Source organism: Asterias rubens, chromosome 17 (genome assembly GCF_902459465.1).
Source record: "Asterias rubens chromosome 17, eAstRub1.3, whole genome shotgun sequence".
In the NCBI taxonomy this organism is placed as follows: domain Eukaryota; kingdom Metazoa; phylum Echinodermata; class Asteroidea; order Forcipulatida; family Asteriidae; genus Asterias; species Asterias rubens.
Window position 1 is genome coordinate 4,667,056 of NC_047078.1, and position 21,614 is coordinate 4,688,669.

Here is a 21,614-nt window from a genome sequence, read left to right on the forward strand (position 1 = left end):
TTTAAAATGGCCGCTTTGGAGTTTTTTTTCTACTGGGGCACTAAAAACTAACCTCTACAGCGGTTCGGAATTTTTCGTGTGCTCTCGGAACATTCCGGCACGGTTCGCGACGATCCCCCACGCAGCAGGTTTGGGGAGTTGTTACATAAGAGTGGACTAACCACTAGGACCTGGTTGTTAATGATTTCATGTCTAAAAGATGCAAGTACTGCTTCAGACCTCTTTATTCTTTATTCTTTATTAAGTACATTTGTAGCAGCAGGTTTGGGGAGTTGTTACATAAGAGTGGACTTTATATCACTGGGACTTGGTTGTTTATATTTTCATGTTTAAAAGATGCAAGTACTGCTTCAGACCTCTTTATTCAAGTACATTTGTAGCAGCAGGTTTGGGGAGTTGTTACATAAGAGTGGACTTTATATCACTGGGACTTGGTTGTTTATATTTTCATGTTTAAAAGATGCAAGCACTGCTTCAGACCTCTTTATTCAAGTACATTTGTAGCAGCAGGTTTGGGGAGTTGTTATATAAGAGTGGACTAACCACTAGGACCTGGTTGTTAATATGTTCATGTCTAAAAGATCAGTACTGCTTCAGACCTCTATATTAAAGTACATTTGTAGCAGCAGGTTTGGGGAGTTGTTACATAAGAGTGGACTAACCACTGGGACCTGGTTGTTTATATTTTCATGTTTAAAATGTAGTGTTATTTTGCTTCATGTCAGTTCAGTTGACACGAGGAATGACTTGACGCCATTGGGGACAAGAACTGTGCATACGTCAATTTGTTGAATGTGTTGTACTGTCACGATTTATTTCTCTTTTCGTCCACATCAAAAAAAAACCTAGCACAGATAAAATATCAATACATTATTAAAGGTTTATGTCTATTCTTTTTCCAAAATGACAATGAGTTAATAACAACAATAAAGTCTGTATCGTGGGCATAGAGTATGCTCAAGCTTGATGTACACTGTCACTTAACTAACATTAATACACACATGCATGTACCATAGAGAATTTTCTCTATGCATGTACAATATACATAGCCACACACGGATTTGTGTCACATTGTTCTGACATAAACTATTTTAAAACATCATTAAATCCACCTATTATATAACCAAAAATACATCAAACTCACCAACCAAGCCTCCACTATACCTCTCTAAATTAGATCATTATGTTGGGGTCCATAGGTCCAGGGTCGTATCTCCTAAAAGAGATAAATCTACTGCATAGTTTCTACCTGTGTCTGTATTCTCTAATAATATTATGTCCAAGAGAAAAGCCGCGAAACTTACTCAGTGCGTTTAACCTGTTCAGTATTAATACGCTTAACAGTGATGTATCTGGTTACATAAAGAAAAATCATATTATTTAAATAATACGTTAAGGGTACATCAAATAATTATCTGACGACTATAAGTCGGTATTGCTGGTTTGCAAATGACTACAACATTAAATAAGCATCAGATTGTCATGAGGACTACTTTTTCGTTTGTTCCTTTCACAACCCTAACTGTGTAGTAACTTTGCGAGACCATTAAAAGTGAAGTGCGCCCTCTTTTGATATACTATAACAAATGTAATTTTATGAATGGGCTCAAAAACTCAATACACCACAAAAAGATGCAAGCACTGCTTCAGACCTCTTTATTCAAGTACATTTGTAGCAGCAGGTTTAAGGGGGTTGTTACATAAGAGTGAACTAACCACTAGGACCTGGTTGTTAATATTTTCATGTCTAAAAGATGGAAGCATATGTAAAATGACGTCAAAAGGTCATTCTCGCTCGGGTATTCTCCGATTGGCCGAACCGCTGTGGAGTTTAGTATTTAGTGCCTTCCTTTTTTTTCTAGCGGTTTCAGGCAACAGTCGTTGAAATAAAGACATATAAGCCTCGTTCGCGGTGTTTGTCCATAATTAAAACGTTGCGCAGCTAAGACAAGTTTCGTGAAATGCAACGAAAGGAAGTGGTGCAGCTGCTCAACATTTACGTAGCGTTATAGGCCTAACGAAAAAAGGACAGAGGTTTTATGACAGTGGCTCAAGTTAAGCACTATTTTACGTGAAATCCGGCACGGGTTTTATGCGGGTTAGCCTATAGCCTACGTTATTCCTTCGGCAGCGACGACGGTTGGTTCTCATGTGCCGAAATATATTTCCTTCTTTCGTTTAGCGAAACAAAACAAAACAAACATAAAATCATCAGCCATTGGTTTAAAAGTACGGTTTACGCTAACCACACGTTTTTTTAAAATAATAATAATATCGGCCACATTTTAGGGGTAGGCCTATAAAACGACCAGTGATCATTATAGTTGAAAAGTACAATTTTAATAAACACTAATCTTTCGTCTTTCATTATTTATTTGTCAACCATGAAACCATCGGTTCCCGATCAACACCTCCACCCACAAATCAACCCTTTATTATAAACTTTATTAAACCCCCCAAAAATTATTTAATTAAATTTAGTTTAATATATAAACCTTCTTTTATTTTCTGCTTCAAAATATATAACAGTTTATTGATTGTTAAGCCGTGTTAATTATGTAGAATTTTGTTCGAAACTACAAAAAGATATTAGCTAAATTTAAATTTCAGAAGATGAAATAATTTTATGATTGTAATCCACCACAAAGTTAGTCTTTTAAACACTTCCAAAGAATTTCACCAAAACATTTGGAGAGTAACAGTGGTCTCATGTTGATTAATTTAGTTGAAAGGATTTGAAGTTGTTAAAGAATGTCGTTATAGTATAACAGTAAGGGTTAAGATGCCCGAGAAATTGACCAACTAGTTTGAGATAATTTCTATTGGTAAACTTAATTTTTTATTTGTGTTTTAAACTTAGAGTTGTCTAGCAAATTTATTTGTAACTAATAAGCTTACAGTAATTCATTGTTGAAGAGTAGCCTATACAAAGGGCCCTTAGTTTAATTTCATTAGCTAATTTAAGTCTTTAAAGCAATATTTCATTTTGCTGTCGAGATTTAAAATGGCCGCTGCGTTGCTTTTTACAGCTGTGTCAGGCAACAGTCGTTGAAAATGATATTAGCCTCGTCCGTGGTGTGGGTAATAAATAAAACGTCGCGCAGCTAAAACTAGTTTCGTGAAATGCAACTTTTAAAAGGACTGGCGCAGCTGCGCAGCATTTACGTGGCGTAACTTTACGACATGGCGCAAGTTACGCACACTTTCGTGAAAACGGCTGCAGGGCCTAACACCGAGAGAAAAGCCAATGAGCAACACAAATAAATGAACTTCCAAATACAATAAATTAAATTCCAAATACAATAGCTACAGATCTATAGAAAAAGAAGTGATTATATTGGGTTTAAGAAACTAATTATAAAGATTTTTTTTGGGGGGCGTAATTTTTGTTGCAATTAAACCTCTTTTTTAGTTTTGTTTCACTTTTTGTGGTGTCGTGCAGTACCTGATGACAAATCGTACAAAGCACCTGAGAACGAGGAAAAGCAACCACATCACCGCAAACAAAATGGCGCACAAGAACGCGTACACGTCGATTAGATAGTACTGGACCCACGTCATATCTGCTGACCGGGGGCGAAGATGACTGCCACCGAATTTGGTCACGTGGGCTACCCAGAATGCAGCTTTGTCAGCCGGGTTTTCAAGTTGATCCCGCATCATACCAGAAATGTGTTGCGCCCTCTCGCGAAATCTGGGGATAAAGACGAGACGATAAAAATACCCATCAGTTGCGTATTTGGTTACAACCTTAAATAATAAGCCAGAGCCCAAGCCATTGGCATAATAGACTGGTCTATAACTGTGACTTAAAAAAGGGCCCTATAATATAAAGTTCTACTCACCGGTTTCTGCCGGTTTATAGTTCATAGTTCTTAGTCCAATTTATTTCCATTTCAAAATAGGTTATAGTCGGAATCAAAGCTGCTAATGGCTTAATGATAAACAAGAACATAAAATCCAGAAGTTGTGTATTTTTGATTAATTCAACTACAACTTACATTGTTTCAGCAATGTTTAACGTTTGTAAAGGTTTTATGCCGTCATGATCAAGTCAGGCCCTGAATGGGAGACTTTTGAACGCTAGGTGGCTGCAGACTAATTTACTGTGTAAATTTCCGCTGTTTACATAAAGTTCTAAGCATGTGCACGATACCGAGAACAATGAATTTCGACCGGTAAGTCTGCTGCTACCAAGTGTCCAAAAAAGTACCCCACTCCAGCCACGAACAGCTTCGTTCGTGAAGATAGTGCCCTATTTGACTGCATTTTGGACGTACCTTGGTTCTTTAATCACTCTTGTCACTGCTTCATACAAATCATAATGGGTCAGTGATGACACCTCGAGCTTCAAACCCATCCCCTTAGCAACGACTCTCTCCATGTTGTCAAAGTGGTTGCCAAAGAGTGGAATGCCCACCATTGGTAAGCCGTACCAACCCGCCTCCAGAACACCCAGCAATCCACCATGGTTAACGAACGCTTTAACTTTTGGATGATCTGAAATAATAATAAAGAGAACAACCTTGAACGCGCAGATACCCAACCGATAGATTGTATGCCTCCTGGCAGCCGAATTCACGAAACGCTATGATTAGTTCGAGTAACTCGTCCTAACTTAGGACGGGTTCAATGCGTCCTAACGTCTATGGTTAATACGGAACTCGTCCTAAGTCCTAAGATTATTTCTAAGTTAGTGTAAGCTTTGCTGGTAACCTGTTTCTGTTAAGCAGTACTTTTCTGTGCTAAGCAAGTTTTGCTGTGCTTAGGCCTACATCATGCTTTATGAAATTGGGCCGTGGTAGTAACGACTCAACGTTTCGATCAGTACGATCTAATAATAATAATAATAGGCCGTGTCCGAATTGGCGACTTCGGCCACAGCTACGGCTAGGGCGCGCGCGTCTGCCATTCTTCAACACTGACAGACGCGCTGGTCTAGCCGTAGCTGTAGCCGAAGTCGCCGATTCGGACACGGCCATATCGAAGTTTTATACAGCGCACGTATCTACCAAACAAAGTACTCAAGGCGCTGAGTATATACAAACTTTCAGAAAGATAGGTTATTGTAGAGATGAATTCTAAGACCCAATTAAAAAACACATTATAAGGGTTTACAAGGTGCTACGGCGCATACAGCAGCCACAGCCAGGAAAACACCGGGGCGAACCCCTTGTCTTTTCGATATTTGCACTGGGTTCTTTTACACGTGTTATACACACCACATTGGACCAACGGCTTTACGTCCCATCCGAAGGACGAAGCAATGGTGTATTGCTTAAGGACACAAGAACCATAGGTTTAAATAATTATTGTATATCTTACTCATCAGTTGTTTTTGAGGCATCCATTTTACAAGTTTAGTGTTGTTCCCGAAGCGTACGTATGACGTGTTACCAGTGAACTGCCATAGGACCCGCTGGGGCAACCGAGCAAATCCGTCAGCGAAAAGCTGAGCTTGCATAGTTTTCATCTCGTTCACGTGACTGCCCAGCGAGAACAGAACAGCACCCTCATCGCCAACGGTGTCAAGAAAGTCTTGAATATCTTGAGGTATCTGCGAAGTGATTGGAGAATTGAAACAAACGTGACATCACAAGCTCTTAATTTATCTCGAAAACACGTACGACTTGTTGAACCGAAATTGATTTTGCGAGACATTGATAAAGGCAGTGGACACTATTGGTAATTACTCACAATAATTATCATCTTAAAACCTTTCTTGATTACGAGTAACGGGAAGAGGTTGATAGTATAAAACAGTGTGAGAAACAGCTCCCTCTGAAGTGACGTAGTTTTCGAGAAAGAAGTAATTTTCCACGAATTTGATTTCGAGACCTCAGGTTTTAGAATTTCAGGTCTCGAAATCGAGCGTCAGAAAGCACACAACGTCTTGTGAAAAGGGTGTTTTTTTCTTTCATTATCATCTCGCAACTTCGACGACCAATAAATTGAGCTCAAATTTTCACAGGTTTATTTTTTGCCTACGTTGAGATACAGCAACTGTGAAGACTAGTCTTTGACAATTACCAATAGTGTCCAATGGCTTTAATGTCGGGCAAGTTACAGTAGATGAGTTGTTGGGATGGTATTGTGGTCGAGTAGACTTTTAGTTTTAAATAGCCCGAACATCTGACGCCAGAGATTGGCCTCAAGCATAGTTCAATCCCCGTGTATATTCACCTTTCACCTACATTTATTCACATTAGAGATACACAGTCAAGTTCTATCAGCTGTGTTTATGGTGTAAACCGAGGACTTCTCTTTGTTCTCCCATTGTTTGGACATAGTATTTTTTTCAGACGTCCTCATTGGTTTTGTACACGAAATCAAATCGAGGACGTGCTCGGTGTGAATTTTTCCCGGATCCCTTCTCCAAGTCCTCGGTTTGAATGCGTAGACATGCCCTACACTAACATAGCGTGCAAGTACACGCACAACATTCATGTGTATACATGTATGTACATAATACACACACGTGGACACAACATTCAGAGGAGCGTATTTAGGCTTTCCATCTAGTCGGTGTTTTGGTTTGTCCGAGGGGATGTCTGTCGGCTGCACAAACATTACCTTGGACCAATCAAAACACAGATAAGTAGGATTTGAAACTTTGCATGGTGGAAATAAGATATAGAAGAGTTTGTGGTAACACCTTGTAATAACTATCTCTAAATGAGTTGGGGTGGTTCTGAAAAGAACCGTAGGATTAACTCGACGTTTCGATCAGTATGCTCTGGGGCCGATTTCACAAAGGTCTCAAATTGATCGTAACTTCAAATCAATCGTAGTTGCTAAGTAAAGTGTGATGTCACAATACAAATCTCTATGGTGATACTGAAAATTTGTCTTGCGATGAATTTTATTGCTTTGTGAAATTGGGCCCTGATCGTCTTCTGGAGAAGACGATCAGAGTTACCGCAAACTCTTTTATAAAACACATATACGGAAGCCTTTAGAACTGCATTTGTACAATGATATCATCGTATCCAATGTAATCACTTGCTCTCAATACCCAAGGATTAAAGACAGGGGCCCAGTCTAAGGCCCTTTCGAAACCACGACTGTGGCTTTGAGATTGGCTTCAGGCTCCGTTCTCACGCCTGGTGAAGCCCTGAGCGCGTACGCAAAACACGCGTTGATGTCAAATCAACCACAGGGCCAAGCTAGCCTGAGCCGAATCCATATATGCCGAAGCCGTGGTTTCGAAAAGGGCCATGGTTTTAAGAAGAGACGAGAGAATATGATTATTTATAACGCTAGGGGGCAGCAGACACCATAGTTGATGATAATTTGTACGTGGACAGCGTCAAATGATTAAAAGTGTGTAAATAGAAGGATGCGACATGTCACGGATAGACCAGCGCCATACCCTTGTGCAGTTCAGTCTAGCACCCTGTGCGCGTACGTCGTGCGTTTTTTACGTAAACCGTGTAGAGTCAAGGAGCAATAAATTGCTCCTTGGTATAGAGTTCAGTGACCAACCAGTCTTCGTCCCAAAAAGTCGCACAATGAAATGCTCATGACGTCACTGACCACCATTTTTGATGAAACGTGCAAGCGGCGTGCAAGGCTATCATTGGCTGAGCCGAACACAAGCGTGCACTTTGCCATTGTTTGTCATCAAATAATGGCGGTCGATGACGCTACGTGCAATCCATCTATTCGTGAGAAAACTCCATAGTATTCTGACTCACCTCTTGTTCTGGTGATGTGTGTAGATCTTGAAAAAGTAGAGGCATTACAACCATAATCGTGTTCGGCTGCAGAGGTCTTGCGAATTCCAGTTCAAAATCACCGATGAAGATCTGAAGCTCCGCCCTGGCCAACATCTCGGACATGTAAAGCTCCGGACTCAGGTTATACTTCTGCTGGAGATGTGCGAAAAAATACTGAACTTGGAGGTGGTTTGCTAACTTGTGGACGCCGTACATATATACATTCTTCAGGCGCTGTAGGAAGTTCATCCTGTCCGTCAGGCCGGCTTGGCGCGAAGGGATGTAGGCTGGGTGAGTCGGTATTCCGTGCCTGAAACGATTCATTAGACGAGGTTCTAGAAAGTACCACCACATAAAAATAAAAACAACTCTTTTCTTGTCGTGTACCATGCACGATAAATCCAAATCTATTAACATAGAACTAACACAACCGAAAGGTTCCAAAAAGCAAAGCAACACCCCGTTTGATTTTTGAGTTAACGTTGAAATGATGTATAATGTAGGATTGGACAGGCTGTGAGAAAAAAATGAATAGGACTGAGATGCCTATTTAAACGTACTGGACTTCACTGGTTATCGTCAAAGACCAGTACTCTCACTTGGTGTTTTCCAACAGTAATGCATTACGTTTAAAATCTCTGAAAATGATGGCTCAAAATGGTCATTATAGTTGCAAGAGATCAATGAAATAAACAAAAACCGCCCGTGTTGCACAACATTGTGTGCTTCCAGACGCATAGTAAAATGATTCAGCTGGAAGTCTTTTATTATTTTAGTGTCCTGTGCTTTTAATGACTAAGTAATGGTATTGCCGAGACATCTACGATACCCGTGCTGTCCCAGAAGCAAAGCGGTGACATCCTGGAAAATGGTGGTGGGGAGGGAGGGGGGGGGGGGGGCTATACTCACCAGTCTCCCCTTGCAGGCATAAAACCCCTTGCACTGATATGAAGAAAGCGAAGACCAAGTCGTTGGGCAAGAAGAGGCTGGCATTCACTTAGGTCTTCCCCGACCAGTATGTCAAACTTCTCGGCTTGAAGACTCTTTATTGTATTGTTGTCACCAAGCAGGCTGTCACAGTCGGTCGCGAAGTTAAAGTTATTTTTTTGGCCCGGTGGTTTATACCATTGTTTGATTAAATGGTACCGCATGTTGTTTAATACCCCTTTCAATTCCCCGCGAAGGCTAGCGCGTGAAATCTCACGCAGGGTGCTTTGACGATCGTCTGCCGTGAATTTGGACTTGTGGACGGTGAATTTAAACAATCCGGCGTCGCTCGCGTTCATCCACTTCGTACAGCTGTTGCTGAGGAGGAAGGTGACGTCATGACCCAGTTCGACAAGAGAAGCTGCTATTTTGGCGCTGACGGCATGGTGACTACCGTCATCGCCCGCAGTGTAGAAAAGAAACTTTAACACTTTTGTGGATTCTTTTGGTTTTCTGCAGTTAGCGGTGAAGGACAAACAGATCAACATAAAAGCAAGTGGGACGAAATTCTTGCCGACTTCAGCCATGACGGCAATTGTTGATGCCAGATAATTTCACCTGTATTAAAATAATGAAGATGAATGTAAATTAATACCTCTCGATAACCTTTCTATTTCAAATAATAATAATTATTTGATAGTATAGGTTTTCTCCGTCAAATTAGGCAAATGAGCAGCCAATTTCATTTTCATGCGTTCGAATTGAAGCTGTTTTGCCTCTCCAGTTGTTACAGTGTTTCAAATTCAGAATTTGGCCATTTAATTTCGTTTTGAGATCGAGTCAAATTCCTTTAGCACTCTGTTCAATTTAGTGTATCGTCATTCTTTTTCGAGACACAAACGCCCCAAGAAGCGACTGCAAATTTGAATGCTGCTTTGATGAATTGTTAAATTGAATTATTATTTTTTTAAATCGAATGACGCAACATTACATTTGACTAATCATAAAACGAAATCGAATGGCCCTTTTCAGTAGCATTCGGTTTCGCGCGAAATAGAATAGCTTGATGGTTAAATTGGCTGCTCATTTTCCGAAATTGATCGAGAAAACCTATAATAACCAGTGACTCTCAAGGTGCTTCAACTTTTAGTGTTTTCTTGAAATATAATATAGGTTTTCACGGTCAATTTTAGAAAACCTATATTGAGATACATAATTTCAAGTATGATATTATTCTTTTAAATAACACATTGTAATGGGTTACAAGGTGCTTGTGGTGCAATATAATGCAGATCAAACCAGGATCCTTTTGATACGTGCTGGTGGGTTCTTTTAACGTGCACACACGGGACCAACGGCTTCCAATCCAAAGGAAGACACACCAATAATGGTTAAAACTCTCCCCTGCCCTACTGGGTCTAATTTTATTAAAGCGGCTAAGCACAGCAATTTGCTTAACACGAAATTTTTTGCCTTTGATTAAAACTTATGTTTACCAACCAAATTTCCACGTGATTTTCAGAAAAAGCGCTCAACAGTTGCAGTACCCGTAACAAGCAATATGCAACAGTTGAAAATTTGGTTGGTAGTCCTGTTTTTATCAAAGGAAAAGTATCGTGCCAGCAAATTTGTGTGCTTAGCAGCTAAGCCATAGAAAGCCATCCCATTATTCTTCTAGTTTTTGTGTTTGCTTATGTGTGTTCATTCATTTATTTTTATAAAGTTAAGAGACTTACATATCACGACGAAATGAAAACAAATTTGAAAATATCAACTAGAGGTACATGAAAAGTTTTTGTTTACTACAAAAACAAGGTGTTCGTGGTGAGTGAGTGAATGAATAGGTGACAACATTTTACCTCATCAATCCAATGACTGGTTAAGGAGTTATGATTTTTTTTACAAATTAAACACCAACTTCCGGTTTGCATCGGATAAAAGGTCAAATAGGGGTTACTTTTTATGTAGCGCGTGATAAGTTTATTAAGACCTTTTAAATAATGGATGGGTTGTAAAATCCAATATTTGGTTTAGAAGTTATGATTTTTTCAAATATAAAGTTTCAACTTCCGTTTTGAACCGGAAGGCACTGTCAAATGAGGTCACACTTGGTAGCGTTGGTGATGTCTTTTGAGTTCTTTCTTTTGACATTATAGATGATAAAAATCAAATCATGTGGTTTAGGATTTTTTTATTTTTCAAACATTATAATTATATCAATTTCCAAGTTTAACTGGAAGTCAAGGTCAAACAGGGTTGCATATTGTATAGCACGTGATAAGTCTATTAAGACCTTTCAGATGATGCATAGATTGAAAAAATCCAATGTATGGTTCAGATGTTATGATTTTTTTCAAATATAAAATTTAAACATCCGGTTTGAACCGGAAGACAGATTTTTCAGGTCACAAATTATAGCGTTAGTAATGTTTTTCAAAGCCTTATCTGGAGTAATATTTTTTCAAATAATTAAATGCATCTTCCTGTTTAACTGGAGGTCAAGGTTTAATAGTCAATGTTGTGTATCGTTTCTTAAGTTGTTACATACCTACCCAATTGGCCAATTATTTTCAACCTCTGGTTTGAACAAGAAGCCAAGTTTAAACTGATTTCATTTGTGTAGATCCTGACTAGTTCATTAAAACCTTTCAGCTGACGTATGAATTGTAAACATTTTATAATTATGTGATGGACTATCTGAAGGTGTATAATGTGTCTTATAACATCAATGCAAATGTATTCCTACTTGTAGTTTTGGTGCGAGACGTTGTTCATTATTACTCAACTATTGCGATTCACCGCGATTCACTCAGCGCTCGATGTTACTAAAAACGTTACAGCGCCCTCTTTCGCTGGACTAAAGAGAGCACTTTTGGGAATTCCCCCCAAAAACTGGTACATAGCGTGCGTTGTTGATCAAAATGGGGTAAACGCGTGGGTCAACAGGTGCTTTGACGTCCCTTTTCGACTGATGTAAAGGTCCAAATTTTGTTATTTCTGTGCAAAAGATTGAGCGGGATTGCTGTTTTACAATCTGAAACAAAAATTACGTAGTTTTAAAAACATGAATACGATAAGATTTTATGAAATTTTCAACTTCCGTTTTGCACTAGAAGTATTAAAAATATTTTACGTGTTCTGTGAAGCATTTGTCCAACTTTTAATGATCTATCCGATGATGTGTAGGTTGTCAAAATCCGAATCATAGTTTTTGAGTTATGATTTTTACAAATATTAAACTTTGATCTAACGTAATTCAATTCCCGATGACGTCATAATGACGTAATTAAGTATGTGTTGTCTTGATACTGAGGTTCAACTATCTCTTGAGTTTCAACATTACATTCAATCTCAATCTTGAGTTATTCCGTAGAAAAGCTCGAAAGTTGTTTTTTGACGAAAAAAACCCGAAGGTGAACTTCGACCCAGGTTAACTTTTCAAATGTTGCCCTAGTCTTGGTCTATCAGATGCGAAAACTTTTAACATCATAGCTTTCATATTCGTTGAGATACAGCAAAACGAAAATGGTCCCTTTTCAACTTTAAAAACCTTGTAATTTGACACCTAATGACGTCATCATGACGTAATGAAAACTGTGCCGTCTTCGTATTGAGGTTCAATTGTCTGATGAGTTTCAAGGATCAGTTTGGCTTGAATCTTGAGTTATGCTATAGAGAAGAGTTGACGGTGAAGAAGAAGAAGAAGATGGAGAAGAAAAAAAAGGAACAAAAACAATAGGTGTTCGTGCTGAAATGCACGAACACCTAAAAAAAACGGAACAAAAACAATAGGTGTTCGTGCTGAAATGCACGAACACCTAAAAAAAATAGGACAAAACAATGAAGACACTGATGGGCACCTTTGGTAATTGTCAAACACCGGTATTCTCACTCAGTGTATGCCAACATTGACTGTGCATAGAATAACACAAATCAGGAAAAATACAATAAAATACTCATTTGTCATCGAAGATGCAAGAGAGAATAATGAAAGAAAAAGCACTCGTGTTGCAACAATTTGGTACGGTGCTTTAAGATGCCTAACAAAATGGCTACTTGCCTGCATTGCGTATTTTATTTTAGATAGTCGAGTAAGAAATTACCCCTCTCTCAAAAACTGTTGTTTTTTAGAGAGATAAGTTTCTCACATTGTCTATACTGTCAACAGCTCTTCATTGCTCGTTACCAAGTAAATTGTTACGCTAACAATTTTATTTATTGTTTTATACTACAACATCTCTCCATTGCTCGTTACTAAGTAAATTGTTATGCTAACCATGTTATCGAGTATAGTTACCAATGGTGTTCAGTGCCTCTATAAATATCCTCACAAAATTACAGACCTAAAACGTAAGGGTTGTTTTACTTACCCCTAAGTATTCCACGTTGATTGCAATATGGAAAAGGTTTGCGACAACACCATGTAATGACTATCTGTAATGAGTTGGGGTGGTTCTGAAAGTTTCAACTCGACGTTTCGATCAGTAGGCCTATGCTCTGATCGTCTTCTGGAGAAAGTTGATTGCAGCTTCTTGCCAAACGAGAAGTGAGCCTACGTTTAATAATCTCTGACTGGCGCCAATGATATAAACCTATTTTTTAGAACAAGCTGAGCTTAAGCACTTGTGTTTTACTCCGGGAAGTACCAGCACTTTCTACCAATAATGTTTTATTGATCTGTTCAAAAATACCTGGACCATGAACAATGAACGATGATTTTGGTGCATACTTATTATGACTGTGACTGATTATAAACAATAAAAAAAATAAGCTTAAAGGGATGCTGCAGTGAGTTAAAATAAAACAGTTACTTTTGCTGTCATTTATTTCTGATATATGTATTGAACATCAATAAAATGTGTTTTGTTTTTTCCCCCGACATATCTCACTTGCGTAATTAGCGAATAAGTCATGCCCCCCCCCCTTTTGTGGATAGTTACCGCCCCCTACCATCGACGTCACGTCGGGAATTCAAACATATCGTCTGCAAAAAGAGTCTGGTTCCTAACTACACGCGCCTAGATACCGGGCCACACAATGCACACGTCTCTATATGCAAACATGCCAGGGGACCCGACGGCTCGGGTTCCCGACATGACGTCACATGAAGGCTCCATTTTAGGGGCGGGATGGGTTCTTCTAATCTTTTGAAAACCACTTTTTAAATACCTGCGCATTATATAAAAAAAAATCTAAATCTACCAGCAACTATTTGTAAGAAAACCAACCATTAAGCTGATAAGTGAATATACCGGAGACTGTATTTATGATAAGGATCGCCATTAAAATAAGACCAGTGTTGCGGGTACAGGACTCGTTTGGTATAGGTTTTCTCGGTGGAATTTCGGAAAAAGAGCAGCCAATTCAACCACCAAACTATTCTATTTCGCGCAAAATCGAATGCTACTCAAAAGGGTCATTCGATTTCGTTTTGGAATTAGTCAAGTGTAATGTTGCGTCATTCGAACTAACAAAATAATCATTCAATTTAACAATTCATCAAATCAGCATTCAAATTCGCAGACGCTTCTTGAGGCGTGTGTGTCACGAAAAAGAATGACGCTACGCTAAATTGAACAGAGTGCTTAAGGAGTTTGACTCGACCCAAAACGAAATTGAAAGGTCGAATTCTGAATTTGAAACGCAGTAACAACTGGAAAAGCAAAACAGCTTTAACTCGAACGCATGAAAATTACATTGACTGCTCATTTGCCGAATTTGACCGAGAAAACCTATATTATGTCAAAGATTAAAGTATTCTCACCAAAGTGCATGAAATAAAAAAATCTGTGAACAATCAGGCTCAATTGGCCATCGAAGTTGCAAGAGAATAATGGAAATAAATTTTTAAAAACTTGGTTGCACAAATTTGTGTGCTTTAGATGACCAAGGGCTTCAGGCCTGAAGTTTTTGTAATTATTGAGTGAGAAGTAGAGGTTGCCTCTTTCTCAAAAACTAAGTTACTTCAGAGGGAGCCGTTCCTCACAGATTGCTCGTTACCGAGCAAGATGTAATGCTATCAATTATTTTTGACTAGTTATATAATGACCAGTGCCTTTGAGCGCGGTTAATATGTAATGCGAGTGCGAATGGGAAGCCGCGTTTGACGTCACATGGCTGCCTTCGCAGCGAATCTTTCACACAGGAAGTGATTAAAAAAGGTGATTAGAAGAGCGAACCTCTATAATAAGGGAATCAATGTGTGGTGATAAAGGTTTTCATCTGGTGGTTTAAACCCGCCGGGCCTGGTTCTTGATAATTTTAAAGTATAATTGGGGGTTTTTTTTCAAACAAAAGAGTATATGTTTCTAGACAATAATTATGTTTTTGTTTTGTAATGGTTTTTAACGATTTATATGTTCAAAACAAATAAAATAAAGTTGTGTGGGGGTGACTCCGCCTACCCCTCGTGTGACGTCAATCGAGGCAGACTTTGCCCCGATCGAACATCGAATACACGTACGTGCAAGTACATTTAAGTCCTAGTCGTGAGTTTATACGTTTCGAAAAAGTTTTTTTCCTGCATTTTCCCGGCAATTTCGACCAGGTGTATTGCTGCAAAACATTTAAATATGGGGTCAGTTTGCAAAGTAGTCCGGTCCGACATCTTTTCCAGCGTTGTGCAGCAAACACTTCCAGCCGTCGTGCTTAGAGAATCCGGAATACACCACGCATTTTGGCATGAAGAGAAAAGTTCTTTTCTAAAACATGACTCCATCACAACATTTTTTTTTCAGCTAGTGGGGAAGTCGAAGAAGATACCTGCAAGACGTAACGAACCTAAAGGAGCATTTGCACAACGTGAACAAAATCAGGTAACGTTTCAACTTTGAGGGCATGTTTTTAGCTTGCGCCAAGCGTCACTATCTTGTGTTGTGTTGGCACTGCATGCGATTCATCGATCATCGCGCCTCAATTGACGTCGCGAACAGTGCCCTCTTGGGTCGGGCTTTTTTTCAAATTTGTAAATACCATGAAAACTATTTTTGTTTACCTTAGTTAATTGTTTATTCATATTCCACATCATTCCAAACACACTCTTCTAGTGACAAAAGCTTTATTTTGACAAAATATCACTTCTAGGTGACTTTAATGATAATAATTGTTTTGAGCAATTGCCAATAGCGTCCACTGCCTTTAAGAAAATCCGCATGCCTCTCCATGCCTATCGAAAAAGATCCCAATATTATTACAAAGTTTGTCTGGGGCTCAACCATTTTAAAACATATTGATATATATATTATTGCAGGCTAAGAGAAAATTCCTCCTCTGTTCAAAGGTCAAGAAAGAGCGGGTAGGGGTCCATAGTTTTAACCTTACAGCACGAGTAAAAATATAAGCAATGTGTGTACCACATAATTAACAACATGACCAATTCAATTTAAACTACAGCAAGGTCGTAACACGTCACCCAGAAAAGTAACGTAGAGCCATTGGAGCCGGTTCGCACACTCCGTAGTTAGTTGCCCTTTAAAACAATTTTAGACTTTTGGGACGCTAATACAATACAATATAATAATGTTTATAGATCCCCAAAAGGGTATTCAAAAGCTCGCATACAGTAAAAACATTGACACATTGAAAACATTACAACACAGACAATGGCTAAACTACAATTACAATAAAAACACTACGAAGCACGAGGGATATAAAAGGAGGATGGGAAGCAGGCGCGGATCCGGGGGGGGTGGGGCGCACGCCACACCCCCCCCTTTCAGGCCAAAGAAAACAAGAAAAAAAAAGAGGGAGAAAAACAAGAGAGAAAAAAAAAAGGCGGGAGGAGGGGGACGACACAAATAAACTTCATGCCTGGGTATTTTTCTATCAAAAACCCTATTATTAACCCGTCGTTGGCCTACATCATGTACGCTGTTTCATTGTGGACCACTGTTATTTCGCTCACAGACATTGTCTCAAGAGTAATTTAACGTGAATCTGGGCATGTGAAAAGCGTGTTTCCCAAAATGAACATCAGCGCGAAACACACAATTTCAGCTCTGTTTACCGCCGTGAATTCGTCGCGATCACCATTCCACTTCCATCGACCAGCCCTGATTTCGAGGAGGATCCCCTGCATGCGAATAAAATCACACGCCTGAGCTGATTCCTCTTGTAAATGCACGCCCTGGCAAACATATCCGGTGTAAAAACTGTTTTTATTTTCTTCTTCAGTAATTTATATTAATGACCCCGTTGACGAATTTTAGGTGTGAAAATGCAAGTATTTTGATACCGCAATTATGTTAATGTGCAAAACATTGATCGCCAACGACAAACAGGGTAAGCAGATTGGGGAAAAACTAGCCCCATAAATCGGTCCAATCCACTCGGCCCAAGCATCCGGATATAAAATTCTTCCGCTTCTTGAAAAAAAAAAAAAAAAAAACGATCTGCAATGATCTGTATCATGAAACATTCCGTGTAATATGCTTCTGAATTTGTAGAAAGCCCTAACGCCTAGATTTGTTTAAAAAAAAAACGTTATCATAGGTCTTGTTCCGAACTGCTCGTGTTTGGCGGAGCGCGCATACGGACGTTCGTATAGTTAGTCGGGTTCCTTTAATTGTAGCAATTAATTGTACCATAACCTAAAGGTTTTTTAAAATATAGTTTCATTCGGAGGGATGACTTGAAAACGCGTCTAATCCAATCGTCAGGGTCACGTGGTTTATTGAGTGCGGGAAAGTTCAAATCAATGAAGCGTATACGCGTATATAAGGGGACAATAGGTTCAGTCAATCAGTTCAGGCCGTAACACCGCACACGGGAGTGTTAACTTGGGGTTAACAAAATTCTTTTGCCAATGGTTATCTTTCACAATCATGGCGTTTCTATATCGTTTGATAACGTTTAAACTCTTATAACTCTTCTGATTGATATATTTCTCTTATAGGCTTGCCACATGCTGACATGTGCTTCAGTTGTAGAAGGCCAGGGCATTGGGCAAGAGAGTGCCCATTCTACCCCGTCGCCATCACTTCCAAGGCCAAACCAAGAGATAGAGCAATGTCGACGGCTGGATACAACCAGTTCAGTAGAACCTCACCCTGCCAGGTCCCAGTTTATCAGCGACCGAGCCCGGCTCTTATCGCCAGCACCTTCACAAATTCCAACATCCCAGTCCCCTATACGGCAACCATCAACAACGGAGCCAGCAGCACAGGATCAAGCGGGACAGCTTAAAGTCACACACCTAGAGCAGACATTCGGGGATGTGTTAGAGGTACAATGTGATTTCGATAAATACATTAACAAAGAGCTAAAAACTGATAAAACGAATGTAAAGGGAAGACTAAAGCAGTGTGCCCAATTTTGGCAAAGTATAGGTGCATCTAAAATGATCATGTCGGTAGTTACTGAAGGTTACAAAATTCCTTTTATAGAATTCCCACCACCAATGTTTTATCGGAACAACAATTCAGCATTAAACGAGATTTCCTTTGTCACTGATTCCATCCTTGAATTGTTAACTTCAAACAGGATATCAGAGAAGCCAGACCCATCTTACACAGTTAGTCCGTTATCTGTAGCTTTTCAACCTTCAGGGAAGAAACGATTAATACTTGACTTGAGCAGAATAAATAAGTTTGTCAAAAGAATCATTTCAAAATCGATGACTGGAAAGTTGCCTTGCAGTTTTTCTCTGAAAACGCACAGCTTATCTTTTGACCTTAAATCAGGTTATCATCACATAGACATAGCTAACGCTTATCAGAAGTATCTCGGGTTTTCATGGACAATTAATGGAGTTCAAAGATATTTCGAATTCACTGTTCTTCCTTTTGGCTTATCGTCTGCTCCACTAATTTTCACAAAAGTGCTTAAACCTTTGGTCACACATTGGAGAGCTTCTGGTATTCTAATTGCTCTATACTTGGATGATGGTTTTATTGTCATTCCAAAGTTAACGAATAATACTGAAATCGATGCAACTGAAGCTAAGAAAATATCTAAACATGTGAGAGTTGATTTGCTAAGAGCGGGATTCATTTATAACATTGCCAAGAGCGTATGGGAGCCTTCAGAGTCAATCGAATGGTTAGGTATGCGTTGGGACACTAGAGAAGGAACACTTAGAGTACTTGACAGGCGCATAGATAAAATAGAAAAAAAAAACATTCGTGAAATTCAAGAAACCTGTTCGAAAACTACATTCCTTTGTTGGACAAATTATTTCACTTGGTCCAGTATGTGGCAATATTTCTAGCTTATGACTAGGCATGGCCAAGTTCAGATCGCTCAAGCCAACGACGAAGCTGATTCCATAACTTTAACTCACCAAACCAATTCTGAAGTTCAGTTCTGGTCCCGAAATGTTTCTATATTAAGTGTTCGGCACGTATTTGCAAGTAGGAAAGTGAATAAGATTGTATGTTGTGATGCAAGCGCAACAGGGTCGGGTGCAATCGTTTGTAATGATGTACATACAGCCCACAAGCAACGGTCAAAAGTACAAGCAACCAAAAGTTCCACATGGAGAGAACTTAACACCATTCTCTTCGCTATTTCTTCCTTCTTACCTATTGTTTCGGGGTCCGAGTTAAAAGTTTATACAGATAGTCAACCTGCGGCAAGGATTGTTGAAGTGGGCAGTATGAATACAGAATTACAAGGAATCGCAAATGACATATTTCAGATTTGCATGCATCACAACATTAGAATTGAAGTTGAATGGATCCCTAGGAATAAAAATGAACAAGCAGATTTCGTAAGTAGATTGGTTGACACTGATGATTGGATTATATCAACACCATTTTTTCATATTCTAACAAAGCTGTGGGGTCCATTTTCCGTAGATTGTTTCGCCTGTCATTATAATACCAAACTTCCACGTTTCTTTTCGAGATTTTGGAACCCGGGCACTTCTGGAGTAGATGCCTTTGCCCAAAATTGGTCAGGAGAGAATTGTCTATTAGTACCCCCAGTAGTTTTGATTCCGAGTGTTTTACAGACACTCCTCAACTGTAAAGCTAAAGGTACTTTCGTTTTCCCACAGTGGCCTTCTTCAGTGTTTTGGCCAATTATGTGGTTACACTCCAAAATATGGATATAGGGATTTGTTTCAGTCGAAGGGGAAAATGCTTTGGAACTTGGAAGGAACAAAAATTCATTACCTGGTTCCCAGAGATTTAAAGGTGTTATTTGTGCTGTTTTCATCGATTGCACTGCAACCTAACTGATTCCAAATCTTTAATGAATTATTACTTGTTCAATATATTTTATTTATTTTTGCTTGCACTATAGATATTATACTCACAACCGTTTTGGACAGAATTTCCAATCCAGCTGGACAGTATGAAAAGACAAATCTTCAATGAAGCTGTGTTGTCTAAGGTAGATGGCACAACTATTGCATATTTATACAAATGCAGAAATTTTTTTGCTTGGATTAAGGAAATGTGTACAGACATAAAACTTCCAATTCAAGAGGAAGTAATAGCCGCATACTTTGTTCAATTAAAAGAAAAAGCAAACTCGGATAGCGTTCTCACATCAGCTGCAGCAGCCATCAAATGGGTACATACTTTAGTTAATGCAAAAATAAACCCGGTAGACTCACCAATAGTTCAACAAATTTTAGTAAGTGCCAGACGTCAACTTCACAAACCACCAATTCAAAAAGAACCAATAACTCTAGAGCAAGTTAAACGTATAGTTGACCAATTAGGAGGAGCTGATAACACATTAATGGAACTAAGAACAGCCTGCTACGTTTCCTTAAAATTTGCCCTACTTTTCAGGCACGATGAAATGGTTCAAATAAAGGCTTCTCATATTGAAGAACTTCCGAATAATAAAGGATTTAGTATTTTCATACCCAGATCCAAGACGGACATTTTTAGAGAAGGGAATAAAGCTTATCTAACCGATACTCACACCTCATACTCCCCCGTTGCGATATTAAGGAATTTTATGTCCAGATCTAGTGTTACAATTGGTCAAGATGTACATCTATTCACAGCACTATCATACCATCCCAGTATTAAAATGTATAAACCTCATGTGAATAAGCCCCTAAGTTATACTAGATGTCGTGAATTATTTATAGATGCTCTTAAATTAATAGGAATTCAAAACCCGAAGATATACGGTTTGCATAGTCTGAGATCGGGGGGAGCCTCCCATTTGGCAAATAAAGGAGTAGGCGAAGAATTAATCATGCAACATGGTAGATGGAAGACAACAGTAGCAAAAAACAGATATGTGAAGAGAGACTTTGATCAGAGACTGCTTGTGTCCTCAATACTTTCGAAAGAGTAATAGCAAAATTATATAATAAAGGAGAATTTTGTTTATACGTGAGAAGTATACTCCGAAGAAGTTGTAAATCAATTAATAATCACCATGTAAAGTTGTATAAATTTGTACACGTATAATGTTTTAAATTCTGGGAATATACACTTTCTTCGAATTGGATTTAAGTTAACACAATGTGTTTAGTATATAAAGCTTGAGTCGAGGCTCGATGGCTTGACACTGATACCTAAATATGATGAATGGTGTTTATCTAAGTGTATGCATTAACGAAAATTTTTGTAGTTGACTGGAATCCATTGTAATAAGAAAATGCGAGAGGATACTGGGCGATGCTCGAAAAGGCTTTAGATGACCGAGAATCGGTGAGTCTTGATAGTGAGGAATGGCGATCATCCAAAATTGTATTTAAAACATAAATATAAACAATAGAGTAAATGTTACAGTTGACTGTACTCGATATGTAGTAAGAAGATAAAAGAGGATACCGGGCGATGCCCGAAGGGCCGTAAGGGCAGAGACTCGATGAGTCTGGATTGAGTTATGATGGATATTTATAATTATTTTAACTAACATTAAAACCTTGTAACTAACTAATATTAATAATATGCTACTCCTTATTGATCAATTTAACACTCACCGTTGCGCTACGGCCCAATCCCATGCTATAATAAAATTATCTGAAACAAATTGTTTCTATTGTGTAGTTTGTTT

General features: G+C 38.9%; 1 protein-coding gene across 2 annotated transcripts; it reads right to left on the reverse strand.

Moving 5' to 3' along the window:
• Window positions 1-793: 793 nt before the first annotated feature.
• LOC117301574 (UDP-glucuronosyltransferase 2C1-like) lies at window positions 794-13,201 on the reverse strand. Of its 2 annotated transcripts, none has more exons than XM_033785602.1 (6): window positions 13,016-13,201; window positions 8,628-9,263; window positions 7,698-8,028; window positions 5,326-5,557; window positions 4,281-4,500; window positions 794-3,694 (listed from the first exon to the last, which is right to left on the reverse strand). In XM_033785602.1, the coding sequence occupies exons 2-6, from the start codon at window positions 9,230-9,232 to the stop codon at window positions 3,409-3,411; spliced, it is 1,674 nt and encodes a 557-aa protein (XP_033641493.1). In that variant the 5' UTR covers window positions 9,233-9,263; window positions 13,016-13,201; the 3' UTR covers window positions 794-3,408. The 2 variants fall into 2 exon arrangements, with proteins under 2 accessions (XP_033641493.1, XP_033641494.1); XM_033785603.1 differs by lacking the exon at window positions 13,016-13,201 and adding an exon at window positions 11,392-11,429.
• Window positions 13,202-21,614: the final 8,413 nt, after the last annotated feature.

Bases quoted from the DNA above. Each gene is read 5' to 3' on its own strand.
- LOC117301574 (XM_033785602.1), bottom strand. From the start codon at position 9,232: ATGGCTGAAGTCGGCAAGAATTTCGTCCCACTTGCTTTTATGTTGATC. The intron at 5,558-7,697 runs GTGAGTCAGAAT...ATCACTTCGCAG, and splicing joins ACACATCACCAGAACAAGAG to ATACCTCAAGATATTCAAGA. The intron at 3,695-4,280 runs GTACGTCCAAAA...CTTTATCCCCAG, and splicing joins AGAGTGATTAAAGAACCAAG to ATTTCGCGAGAGGGCGCAAC.